Source organism: Scomber scombrus, chromosome 20 (assembly GCF_963691925.1).
Source record: "Scomber scombrus chromosome 20, fScoSco1.1, whole genome shotgun sequence".
NCBI lineage: Eukaryota > Metazoa > Chordata > Actinopteri > Scombriformes > Scombridae > Scomber > Scomber scombrus.
In genome coordinates, this window is record NC_084989.1 from 16,211,703 (window position 1) to 16,225,863 (window position 14,161).

A 14,161-nucleotide genomic window follows, 5' to 3' on the forward strand; every position below is an offset into this window, starting at 1 on the left:
ATAGCACCATATTTTTAAGGGCCACAATTTGTAATGTAAATCTTAATCTGAACAGAATTATATCTGTTAAATAAATGTAATGGAGTACGACGCACGATATGCTTGCAGTGGAATAGAAGTATAAAGCGATATCAAATACTTGAGCAACATTAAGTACCTCAAAACTGGTACTACTTGAGAAAAGTATTTTCCACGATTGAATTGTTTATTGGTCACACGTGTCCAATCCACTGACATGTCATCAACTGATGCTACAGTCTACAGTCTGTGGGAGTCTTACCTGAACACTGGCTCCTACTTGTTGGACTCCTGGGTGTCCAGCTACCTCCAATTGTGGCAGGAAGCCCAGACCGGTCAGGTACTGCTGAAGGTTTCTGCTCAGCTCTGCATGCACAGGCCTCTGTTTCCTGTCTCTGCTGCTGTAGGAGGTCAGGGGACTCAGGGGCGTTATCTCATGGCGGAGGGGGATGTTCCTCAATTTGGAGAGCTCTCTAGAGATGACTTGTTGGGTGATGTCATCCCGCCAAGTCAAACCTGGTAACAAAGAGGTTACATTTAGAGCTTGATTAATCTGATTAGTCGCCAACCGTTAAATTAAATTCCAATTATTTTGATAATCAATTAAATGTTTGGAGTCATACTTTAAAAGAAAAATGTACAAATTCTCTTGTTCCAGTTTCTGAAATGTGAATATTTTGTGGTTTCTGTGATAGTAAACTGAATATCTTTGAGTTGTGGACTGTAGGTCGAGACAAAAAAAGAAATTTAAGAACATTAGCTTGAGCTTTGGGGGAAAGGGACTGAAATTTCTGCGACATTTTCTGACATTTTATAGACTTATAGACTAACAATTTATTTATTGATCAAAAAATAATCTACAGATTAATGGATAATGAAAATAATGTCTTAGTTACAGCATTAATTTGATTGAAATTCACATGAAATTCAAGTCAATATCTGTGGCTCACTTCTTTATAACATGTTATTATAACTTGAATTCTTGTCCAAAAAAAGATTTCTACAATTTTCCCCAGATCAGATATAAGTTTAGTAAAGAAATGAAATAAGCAGAGGACAGCAAACCTAATCTGTTCAACATATTAATTGATGCATGTAAGATTAAAGAAATCAAACATCTAATATCATGAATATACCATAGAAAATAAAACTCCAAAATGTGTTGACTGTCCATGTCAACAGAAGTGAGACGGAAAATTAGGAGATAACTGAGGAGAGTTGGAATAAAATATGGCAAAATTAGAATAAGATTACCAACTCAAAGTCCTGTAAAGAGTTCTGTTTGTAGAAAATGATCATATTTTGTGACTCCATTTTCTGGGCTTTTCCTATTGACAAGAAATTGCTTAAGAGATCATGATCATTGCTACATTATACCAGGGCTAAAATCCTGGGTAAACCTGTGGCACAGGATCAATATGTCCTCCAGTTGCTAGCAAGAAAGCCATCACACAGAAATCTGTGCAGGACTCCCACGAATTTGCAGTGGCGTTCTTACATGAAACTATTCTCCAAAGACTGAAAACATGATCTCTGTTTCTTTGGAGCCTTTTATAAACGACTATGACCAAACTCCTCATTATGAAAGAGCATGTCACCCAGTGCAGCGTTGTGGCTCACTGGCGTATTTTTAATAGTTTTAGGACAACATTGGAGGTCTACTGCACAAAGGAATAAGCTATATCAGGCTTTGGATGCATACACAATACTTGTAAGTAGATTAATTCAATTTTTGGTTTGGCTCTGTACATGAGATCTGTTGACAATAAGAAAAATATAGAAAATTGCCAGCCTTATCCTTTAAAGAACAATCTCCCACCCCCTACATTGGAAACATTGGATCAGAGTACAAAATAAACCAATGAAGACAAATCAGAATAAAATGATGACACACAAAAAGGAAAACCATGACTACACATTGGTGCACACATGTACGGACAGATGTATACACAGACATCTACACACACTCACACCACAGCCAGTCAACGAGCCCGGGGAGAATGTCACACTGCGGCCTGACACTTTGCCAACATCTCTGCTAATTGCCAACACATAGTTGGGATGCAGAACTCCTGGGCAGGGGCAAAGCGCAGTGGTGCCAGGACCAGATGGAGCTACCCAAGCAAAAAAGATACTCAAAACATGGCCCCATTCACAATGAGCCAAGAGGCACAGCATTCCTTCGGCAAAGAGCGTAGAAATACCAAAGATATTATAATTCTTTTAAAGGTGCCAAAATGTTGACTGATGACACTTCCATTCCAGTTCAGAAGCATTTTTTAATGACAGAGAAGTAATTATATTGTGGCATGGGCTTAGATTCCTAGCTGCCACATACCTAACCTTTTACCAATCTCAGCTAAAAGAAACAATGCCCCCTCTCAGTAATGTGGACATATTTAATAGCAATAAACTCCTAAACACCCCGGGTGGGAATGCACGAAAAAATGAAGGTATCGACACCACAGAATGTCTTCATTAGCCTGGTTTCTCACCCATAGACACTGGATATTCTCATAGATATTCATAAGCACCAGATGAGGATCTGAGCAATGCAGAGCAGCTACAGATGCCTCCAGTCATTCTTGGCAGCTCTGAATGGAGCACAAAGCAGCGTATGTTGTCACTCTTCTGGAACGCAGCTCAGCCATCCATCCGTACAACAATGACAGTTAACTATCCGTGGCTTACCGGATGTGGTGTATACACTACTTGCTATATATTAACGCGGTGATGATCATTTATGCTATCATCAGTCGTGATGTGGAAATAAGGGCTGGCTTGCACCCTAAAAGATCCATATGGTACCTGCAGTTAACTGCAGCTGGTTAAATGGGTTCAGAGTGTGATGGCGCCACAACAGGATGAGGCTGACGCTGGCTTCATTGACTGTGACACCTCTATCCCCTCTGTCTCCTGGGGGATGCACTCATTTCCATACATAGCATGTTTTGTGTGTCTGTGATGGGCACACTTGAGGGAAAGGGTATGCCGGCACAAATTACAGAATCAAAATGAGTCATTTTGTGAAAAGAAAAAAGTCAGGAAGAAAAGTGGTGGGGCCTTTACGCTTGGATTCCTCTCAATCAACCTCTCAGCTGATTATCCTGGCACTGAGGAGCTAAATGTCATGCAAATTCATCTGGAAGTCCAGAGAAAGAGCAGGTTCCGTCACCAAGTGCTGCCGGTTTTTGCCTGTTAAGGATAACATGCCGTCTCAGGCAAATGCCTTGGTTAATTAACGCCACGCCATTAGCGCAACAGCTTTCAAACAAGCAAGATATTTCTGTTGGCCTCCTGTCTGTTTTCTGTGTGACAGAGAGAAAGAGGGAGAGAGAGGGGGGCGCTTCTAAATATTCAAAGCCTATTAGATGGGATCCTGTCTACATGTCTTGTTGTTTCATCTGGTGTTTTTTGAAATGCAGATTTTCCCCTTTCCTTTACTTCTGTCCACCGACTGATTTTAAAGGCATTAATGGAAGAGAGCGTGAATAATTTAGCAGCAAGTTCTACCTAATTAGTCAAAATGAAATATGTCAATCTAAATTTGACACATACATGGAACCAAGAATGTACCGCTGTGCCAAAACCAAAGATATGAATTTGTTTGTGTGTACCATTTCATTTTTTTGTGTGTTTTATGTCGACATTTTTAACAAAACATGCAAAGACACACGAATCCAGACTCTGCATCACTCAGTCTTGTTATCCTTTTAATACACAGTGTTCTCATTTCATACCCATCTACCAGCTTGTAGCAGCTTGTTCCAACTCTTTGTGGAGCTAAATTATGTTTATACTGAGAGACAAACTCAGACTAGATATTCTGTGTTTTTATGGCTGCACCATTTCATCAATGGGGAAATATCTTGCATGTCTTGTACATCATTTTATACAAAACTCACCAAGATTTAGCTTGACATATTTGGTATCTTTGGAAACTTTGTGAGCTTCACTGGAATTTAAAATAAAGTTCAGTGAACAATGTTTGACTGCAGAGCCAACCCTGACTCATAGAATTTACATTCATATACAACTAAATTGTTTCCCTAATTACATGTCCCGTGTGTAATTAGGTTTAGGCAACAGAAGCACTTCAGTTAAGGTTAATGAAAGATTCTGGTGTCACCTAAATGTTAATAAATGCTTCTGCTTCAAGTTACTGCTGACTTTTTTCTTTATCAAACCAAGAACTTTAATCAACCATAAAAAGCTTTATATTGCTGTAGTTTCTACTGCAGGATGAGATATTTTGGTGGGGGGAAAGAAACAACTGGGTGTGTCTGTCTCTGACATTTCCCTCACACATTCAGTATGAGTACCTTTTTGCAAATTGCCAAATATGTTAATTAACAGAATCATATCATTATGTTGAGAGAAAATGTAATTCAGCCAGCATTACGTACGGTAATTTAGATAATTATTATATTCTCTGTTTAATGCCAGTGAAGGTCTACTGAGGCCGTGCTGATACGCATTATTATGTAACTGACCACCTAGACTGAGGTCATTTCATATTGCCGGTACTGCAAAACAGTTATTTGCCCTTCCATGAACATTTAAGGAAATCATTTTGCTCATACTGTATCTGCAGCAGGTTTCTTTAAAAATGATCCTGCCACTCTACTGTACACAGCCATGGACTCACACTGAGTGATTCAATAAAAGCACTCTTGTTTTCCCTTGTAACAACTCAGTTTTCACATGGCACGTTAGTGTGTGTGAGTGTATCTGTTCTCAACGGTACCATGCAGTAAGGTTGTCAAGGAACAGACAGAGCAGAATATGAGGAGGAACAACAGCTTTTGTTGCTTGTCTGTCAAAGAAAACATATTTGTGCACAAAGTATTGTAGGACCATGGCTAACATGTGGTTTCAGTAGTGCTGGAGGTGACATCATGCCAGTTTATGCTAACTGGCTTTCCCTGACTGACTACTCCTGTCAATGGAGTTAATGCAAATGTCATAATGCATCATCTTGTTTCACTTCCCTGCACTATGAGAGTATCCACCACTCTGCGCAGGGTCAGGAGGTCAATCGACTGCAGATTAGTGTAGTTTAACGTCTTGTTCCAACAGCAGCGGCACTGCACTCTGACATGATTCTTTGTGATCTTGTGAGCTTCTAGGAGTGCACAGCTAACAAGGTGCTCAAGTAACAAAGGATGAAATGTGTAAAATACTACTAAAACACGAGCTGACTAACTGGAAGAACCTTTACTGACTTCTTGTAAAAACATACGGTAGCCAGACATTCCTTGGAGGCCAAACATTGATGGATTTTTCTTTCATTGGTATTGATATGGTTAATTTGGGACACAGAGGGGGTGACATTACCTTCCCAAAAAGACATAAAGAGTCTTTCTGGATTAACTCCAAAGAGAATGAATGAAGATTTTAGCATTAGACAATTTTTATACTTGTTTTACAGCTATTTAATACAGGTTTTGTAGCTCTTTCAAACTCTATTAGCACCAAGGTTCCATCTTTATTTTCATGATGGTATTTTGTGACTATGATTTGTTTTTTTGCTGTTTCATTTTGTTGTGTAATTTTATTTGAAGTTTCTGTGTGAGAGGCCATCTGCGTGTTTCTCTTTCATTGGATAACTGATAGACTCAGCCCTCCTGTAGAGTATATATAAGCTGTTTTTACACATTCTGAAAAAAATCACCTGCGCTGAAACATGTTGATTTGAGTAGGTAGTCAGCTTAGTAGTTTTTTAACATTTGATCTTGTGAGCTTAACAGTATTAATACTCACCTGTAATAGACAAATATGACATACATCAGTTTGAAAATGCATTTTAATATATTGTACATCAAATAACTGGGAATTTTAAGGTGTCCTTCTATAAATCCTCTTTTTGTGTTCAAAAGATCAAATGTAGAACTCCTTACCCCCTCAACTGATTTTAAACTTATGATACTTTTGTTGTCATCTTGTGCTGTTCTGTATGTAATTTGAGTTGTGTGTTCTGTGCTTTAATGTGTGTATATGTGTTGCTGAGTTTTATGTCTTTTGCAGTCCTATATGTATTTTATTGTGAGTTTTATGTAGTACAAACACCCATATAAAAATGGGCACTGCAAACTACCTTATGCTATAAATGCCGTAATATGTGTCATTAGTTTGCACTAAACTTGTCCGTATACCATTAACATTAAATACATTGATTATTACACTGTGGTTGGGCTGCAACTATCATTTACTGTAATGATCAATTAATGCAACGATTTTCTTGATTCTGTAAAATGTAAAAAAAGAGAGAAAATGCCTGTTACAATTTCTTAGAGAACATAGTGATGTCTTCTGTTGTCTAATTATGTCTGATCAGCAGTCCAAAATCCAAAAATATTCAGTTTACTATCATTGATGGCACAGAAAAGCTTCAAACCATCACATCCTAGAAGCTAAATCAAGTAAATGTTTATTGTTTTCGTTGTTGATTATCAATATCGTTGCAGATTAATTCTCTGTTGATCAATTAATCATTGCAGCTCTACAATGCAGTTTCTGCATGTATCTTCACACACTTCAGGCCTGCATAAAGACAGCAACCTGACTATGAAATGTGTAGACACACTGTGGCTGCACACGGTGAATACTGAAGTTTCTCAGCTTTGGATGCTGTGTAATATAAAAGTCATTTCCAGTTGGGTGACAGTGCCTTGCATTCAAAAGGTATTGTGTTGAAAATGTAATACCAGACAGTGTGCCCTGCCAACAGGGACACATCCAGACAAACCAAGCCCTTTTGTATAAGGGTCAATTTCTATTGATCTGAATGACATTGGTGTTGTGCAGTGAGTAGAGATTTGTGCGATTTCAACCTGCATCTCTGATGCAAGATAAAGAGGATTGTAAATCGATTCCATTGATGTTCCTCCCTGTTTTTCCCCCCTGCTTCATCTCTTCAATTTAGGTTACAGTACAATGGTCTCAATAACCCTGTCTGGACTCAAAAAAAAAAAAAGGTCCCCCATGTCTCAAAAGATGACACTTCAATAGCTGTTGAGCTGATAAGAATAACGTGCTGCCGAGCATTAACGGTGGCACTCATCCGAAGATAAAGCTCTGTGTCTGTGGATGTGATTCTACAAGACAGAGAGGGGAACATGATTCAAAGTGATGATGTCATGTCTGCAGCGTCGGTAAACGGGTGTCTAAAAAACACAAGGTCAGAGAACTAGTCTCATGATGAAAAAAAGCATCTAAAGAATTAAACACCTCTTAAAACGAAGCAGGGGAAAATTACACACCGGATCTCTTCTCATCCTCCTCACTCTCATTTGTTTATTTCTAAGCAGTAATTAGTATAAATGTGCGGTCTCGCCTGGCTTAATATTCATCACTGCATTTTTTTTCTCCCCTCTTTTTTTATTTTTTTTAATTTTTCTGGCCAACTGCTTGCTCTTAATGATTTTCAACACTGGTTCACGCCTGTTAAAAGATATTAAGCTCAGAGTGGCCTGCAAAGCCAATTATGTTTGGAAGGCTGATGTTTGTGGTCACGGTCCGTGGTAAAGGTGTCTACTGCCCCCTGGTGGGATATAATTGCAGATACAGGCTGCACAAAATATGTTGAAAGAAATCACAGAATTATCTCACAAGGAAACTTCATATATTCCAAAATACATGCAGAAATCAAAGCTGTTTTATTTACTGAATTGGTGCCATCTCATAGCCAGAAAATGCCATGCTACTGTATAAGCACTTGAGACATTTGTGTAGCAGTTACTGTGATGGATCCATGATAGTGGGCTGCCTGAAGGGTTGTCGTTCACACTATCTGCGGAAGAAAGCTCTTTTCCCCACAACAAGATCATGACATTAATATCAAATATGGCAAAATAACATGACAGAATTGATGAAATGTGTCTTAAAATCTGAAACTCAGCATGGTTCCAGGCTGGGAAAAACTGGAACCACTAAATCCCTGCTTCTTTTTGTAAATGCACTGTCTCCCCAAAAGATGTAACCTGTTATAATGAGCACATTAGCTGCTGCCATTGATTGAGTAGGAGAGACTCTCTAATGTGATTATACTGCACACCTCACAGTTATTCATCCACAAAATTAGCTCTTAATGTCCTAAAGGCATACAAGCCAATTAGATTGGCTGCTGGAGTTAGGCAATGATGGCAAAACAATGGCCTGATATGAGTCAAATGACCTGCTTGAGCTGAATGGCGTTGTGCTATACTAGCCAAAGAGACAGCTTGGCTTATTTGGCTTGGTTCACACAATGGCAGTTGACAAACGTTTGCTGTAAGCCCTGAACATGACTGATAAAGAAAAGACACTCGGACAAAAACAGACAGGCAAACAGGCAGTGTGTACCTCTGTGAGCCAATTTCTGTAGGAGGATTCTGAGGTGTTGCAGCGCAGAGGAAGAAATATCGTATGTGTACAGGTCTGCACCGGCCAACTCCTGGCACTTTCCAAACACTCCGTCTACAAAAAAAGAGAAAAAAGAGAAGAAAAATGGTGAAAACAGGTTGCTCACACATTCATAAGGGAAATGCTTTTAATAGCTCAGAGTGAGCAACAAACACAAGACAGATTTAACAACATTTCCCACACATGGATTGGGGCTCTGACAAAGTAATGTCTACCAGGCCAGCAGGGAAGCTGTGATGGTGTGTGGTACCTGCAGTGTGTCCGTACCTCTGACTTCCTGTTTTCAGGGAGCTAATAGCTGACATTTTTCCTCTGACAGCGCTACGATAAGCAGCCGTTCATGGCAGGAAGGACTTTATCAGGGGCTCTGGTAATCTCCCTATCAGCAGGCCTCAATACAGGTTGCTAGGCAACCCACGCCACAGAGTCCCTATCAGCCCCATAATTCAATGACTGGTCTAGACCTTTAAAGGATGTTGAGGCTCAGGGGGTCAGGATGCAGTGTGTAGATGTAATGTCTGGAATATGAATGACCCCTGTTGTCACCTTCTCTCAGCTGGGGAGATAAATCCATGCATCTTGTTGGCTATACTCACTAAATGAAAGTCCACCTCACAGATGATCTCAGGAGATGAATCGTGCAGATTCGATCAGAGCCATCTCTTCAGTGTGTGTGTGTGAGTGTGTGTCTGTGTGTGTGCAATCATGCGCTCTACCATGTGAGAGCATGTGCAAGGATGCCACTATGATTAGATGGGATCTAATGATGTGAATCAACACTTTGTCATGCACCGCAGCTCCTCATTAATTAGCCCCAAGATGTCGGACAATGACAGCAATCATCAATGGTACGATTGATGCTCACTGACATGTCAGGCACAGTACAACAAACAAACACTGATGTCCATTACATGCTTCAATTTTCTGTATTTCCTCCAGTGCTATTTTAACACTAAGGAGATCAAATAGATAAGCACAAATCCAAGGATATATGATCAATAATATCTCACTATAAAACAGCAAGAAAGCATCTATGGTGGTGTAAGATTTTGACACAGGGAGGAGCTGCAGATTTTAATCAAGAATACATTGAAATGTTCCCTTTTTTCTATTTCTAAACCAAGCATCATTTTTCACATTCCATAAAAAAATTAAAATAATTACACGGCCATGTTCAGTGTGAATGATAATTACAAAGATAATAATGTGATGTCAGATGAGGCTCTAAATTGAATTCTTATTCTAAATGAGAAGTGGGTGTTTTTCTGACTCCCCCCCCCCACCAGCCCTCATCCCCCTGTCCCTTGTCTGTGGCCCGTTAAATGACAGCTCTGTACAGGAAGAAGCCTGTGGGAGGTGGTGAATTAGCATAGACAACACAGCACAACAATCAGGAGTTATTTTGAGATCTCAAATCGCGCAGTGGAAAACTTCCCACCTGCAGACACACATATCATCACAGTAGAGTCTGAATCACAAGACGTCAATTGTCTCCTTAGTTGCCATCGAGCCATCACCTCTAAAGAATGAAATTAACACTGATGATGGTTTATATAATGACAAAATAATGTTTCATTCTCTACAAGGTCATTCTTCTAGAATGATTTATTTTCCCAGTAAGACACTAACAACACATATTAAATCTCAATTGATTTTGTAAAATTAGTGAAGGGGAACTTCAAAAATCATTATGCAACTGAAGTATTCCGCTTGCTCCCTGGATGCAGTACTTTGTTCAAAGAGTTTTTAGATAGTTTTATTCCTAATCTATTAGACATTGTAAATTACTCTCTAAAAAAACCTGGGTGTAATTCTTGATTGATGAACCGGATTTTAATCCACATGTAAACAATATTACAAATATTGCTTTTATCACCTAAGAAATATTGCTAGAGTTAGACACTGAGTTACACTGGAAGATGCCAAAAAGATGACTCACGCTTTTGTATATTCTCGTCTGGATTATTTGATTGCAATTTATTCAGGATTATCTGAAAAACTGTTGACAGGCTGCCGCTTGTCCATAATTCAGCAGTCAGAGTTTTAACAAGAACCAGGAAAATATATCACATTACTCCAGTTTTAGCATCATTACACTGACTGCCTGTGCCGCTGAGGACTGATTTTTAAAATTCTTTTACTTGTTTATAAGGCTCTTAATGGTTCAACATCTTCATACATTTCTGATTGCTTATCCGAGTATGTTCCAAACCGTCCCCTCAGGCCGTGTAGTGCAGACTTGCTAAATGTTCCAAAAATGAACTACATAAAGTTTATTGAAGCAGCTTTCTGTTTTTATGTACCAGGTTTGGAATTAGACAAACAACTTCTGTTGACAGTTTTAATGTAAGAAACAGCTCAATTACTATTTTTTATTGTTTTACTTTTAATTAATTTTATTTTTTTAGCATCACTGTTCTGTTTAATTCTTCTTTTAATCTTTATGGTGTTATGCTTTTTTGTTTTTTTAGTTGTTTTGTTCTTTTTATTGCTCTTTTCATTTATTCAATTGCTCCTCATATATTCTTTTTAATACCTGTCTTTGATTTTATTTTCTCCTATAAAGCACTTTGAGCTGCATTTTACGTTTGAAAGATGCTGTATAAATAAAGTTTGGCATTATTATGTAAGAAATGAAGAGAAGCTGGTGACATAACAAGTGACGGGTAAACTGTTAAATGTCTGTTGCACCACATCCCTCATTGGTTTCCATGGCAGTAGCCACTATTAAACACTTCTCTGTTGTCAGGGATATTCCCGGTAGCAACCACATACACAGATAGACAGGAGGACACACACACACACACACACACACACACACACACACACACACACACACACAAAAGGGATTTAGTACATTAAGAATAGTATGGAGGTATTTTACAACAAAAAAAATCCTTGTTTGGCAAATATAACATTTGATCAGGTATTTGAGCTGCAACTCTCAGCGAAACATGCTGTCACTTTATTGTGATATTCAAAATACTGAGATTATCAAAACAAGCTACAATGGTTTATTGTAGTTGACAGTTTGCAGGAAACACTGTCGCTTTGTTTTGTTTTTGTTTGTTTGTTTTTTTGGGGGGGGGTTGAACATTTTTGACAGTTTAAAAGAAGGTTTCAATTTCAGGCTTAAAGGAGCAAATCGTATGTTGTTGTATGTGTGTGCAAGGTTTTCCAAAACAGAAAAAAACACACAACAACGCAGTGGAATCAAATATCTTCCTAGAATATTTCAGGACATAACAGGCAGCGTTAGAGCAAGAGATCTATGTACGCCTAACACATTCAAATCCATTTGGGAGTGCAGCAAAGTCTATCAAGCAGAGTAGAAGACAGTGATTTTCTAATGATCATCTGTCTGTCTGGAAATATTAAGCTCACAATAGATCAATTTGTGCCTTTTTTCGAGACAAGGCTAAAACTGTCAATGTGATTGACAAAAACAATGCAAATGAACCTTCATCAATAGAGCCCATGCATAAAACAGACCACAGAATCAATGAATCAATCAATCCTTAGATGCACAATCCTACTAATCTGTGACATTTCTTTCTACAGAGCGGCTATGTCTGGATAAGTAGCATGTTGACAGGGAATAAAGGAGAAGATTTTCAGCCAAAAAAGGTAAAGAGCTCTAAATCCAGACGCTGTCTCTTCTCCCACTGTGACAGACAGCGCGAAACCCGGCTGCTGCTAAAGCTATTTAAACTGTGAAAGCTAATGCTTTGGGATAACAGGAGCAAACACTAAAGCTGACAGTCAGCAAAGCATTTCCAAAAAAGACGGAAGGAGGGGAGGACAGACCCAGGAGACAAATTAAGACGTATTGGAACAGGTGTATTAGCTGTGCAACTCCTGTGTCATGAAAATGAATGGGCCCAAATCAATACAGCGAGACCGGCCAGATGTAGTCTGCTAATAAAGTAAAGAACAGTGAGAGAGAAAAGCTAAAGTGATGAGGATATGATTAATGAAGTGTTTACAGATTATTCAGTGCTGTTTTTAATGTGTCCTTGAAATGATGATTTCATTTATGCATGCTCTGTAATCCACATGTAAATTAAAAAAAATAATAAAGATAAACCAGATTCTCAGCCCAACATCAAAACACGTGAATTTGGCTGTGGAGTACACATTTGATTTATACATCCTTTTTTATCAACATGTTACAGTATACTCTTTTATCCTTAACTGTTTCTAAATGTATTCATGTTTGATTACTCTTGGATCTGCACATACTGTCTTGGTGATGTTTCTGTGGCCCATGTAGATTGTTTAGGATTAGAGATTTTTTTTAGTGGTTACTTAAAGTGTCAGTGCTTATGCTGCAATTGCAATTGTTCAATCGATAGAAGCATCACCCATCGTTTAAATCTAAAATACAGTGTGGAACTTTCAGACAATATTGGCCCAAGTGGAGGCAAGATAACCACCAATCAATAAAATACTGTTGGTTAAGTGTTTAATAAGAGCCAACCAGTGCCCTCAGGGAAACATGTAGCACTTATCCACCATACTTTAGCTTAGCTTATCATACCAGTAAGCCAAAGACTCTGGGGAGCTGCATCAAATTAAAATGCATTTCCGGTGTTCAGATTAATCACATATCCTTTTAGAAGACCCTCTCGGGCCTAATCCCCTGAAGATGCATATAAAGATTTGAACAAGTGAGACACAACAGCACAAAATCAAATAATATAATGGAGGGTGGTAACTGACCTATTTAATCACTGACCCAATGACATATACTGTAGATTTTTTTGTGTGTGTAGATTCTATTGTAAAACAATGGTTTTATTGATTAACCCTTAGATGCATAAGTGGGGTCAAAAATGACCCCAGCAGTTGTTTTTTTGCGATATCTTTGTAATTTTAAATTTGTATCGTTTAATCTTCCATGTATTCCTCAAATAGGTTGTCTTTGACACGAGGCCATTTGGATTTGTATCTAATTGTTATATTTTTTAAGTAATTGCATTTTTTGTATCAGTACCACACTCTTCCATACGTGGGGTCAAAAATGACCCCAATCATTTTCTATGGAATTTCAAGGGTTAACCCTAGGAACCTTTGATTTTTATCAACTGTGACTGTCAGGTATATTTACTGTCGATCCATACATCTAATGCCAGCAGTCTCACCACCCCTAAAGATTATTTTTTCACAGCAACATACATGTATTATTAGTACAAGTATTATCATCATTTTTATACCTATATATATGCTGTTATAAAATATGAACTTAATTTCCACATACATGATTTTTGTGTGATATAGTGTTGTGTTATCATCATCAAATTGTAAAGCGTCCTTGGATATGTGAAAGGTGCTATATTAATCGAACCTATTTTTATTATTATTATAATTATTATTATCAAATTACTTTCTAGTAAGCTAACACTAGCTAACTAGATAGCTAACATTACTGCATTTGTTGTGTAGAGAAGCAGACTCTCACTATGATGGTTAGGGTTATGACAGAGCCAACAGAAGAGAAAGAGGTGTAAGATGTGTGCAAAGCCACCAATAGTTGCTGGAAATGCAGTGACTCTGTGTGCAGTGCTCACAGCCAGAAACAAGTAGTTTGTAACAGCTGCTCACAGTGAGAAGAAAGAAGACGTGTGTGTGTACATGCATAGACATACAGACGGATACACAAACAATGAATGTTGAAGTTGTGTTAGCATGGAAAACATGAAATCATTCTTGTGTTATAATATTGCATTAAATGCATTGA

The 14,161-nt window shown here is 38.3% G+C and overlaps 1 protein-coding gene across 1 annotated transcript in view; it reads right to left on the minus strand.

Annotated features, from left to right (window-relative positions):
• The window catches only part of ptprn2 (protein tyrosine phosphatase receptor type N2), a 124,071-nt gene that overhangs the window by 89,855 nt on the left and 20,055 nt on the right, over positions 1-14,161 (minus strand). Inside the window, exons 3-4 of the mRNA XM_062441614.1 lie at positions 8,362-8,475; positions 281-534 (exon numbers count right to left, since the gene is read on the minus strand). Coding sequence (XP_062297598.1) covers positions 281-534; positions 8,362-8,475 — 368 coding nt within the window. The remainder of the gene's footprint in view (positions 1-280; positions 535-8,361; positions 8,476-14,161) is intronic.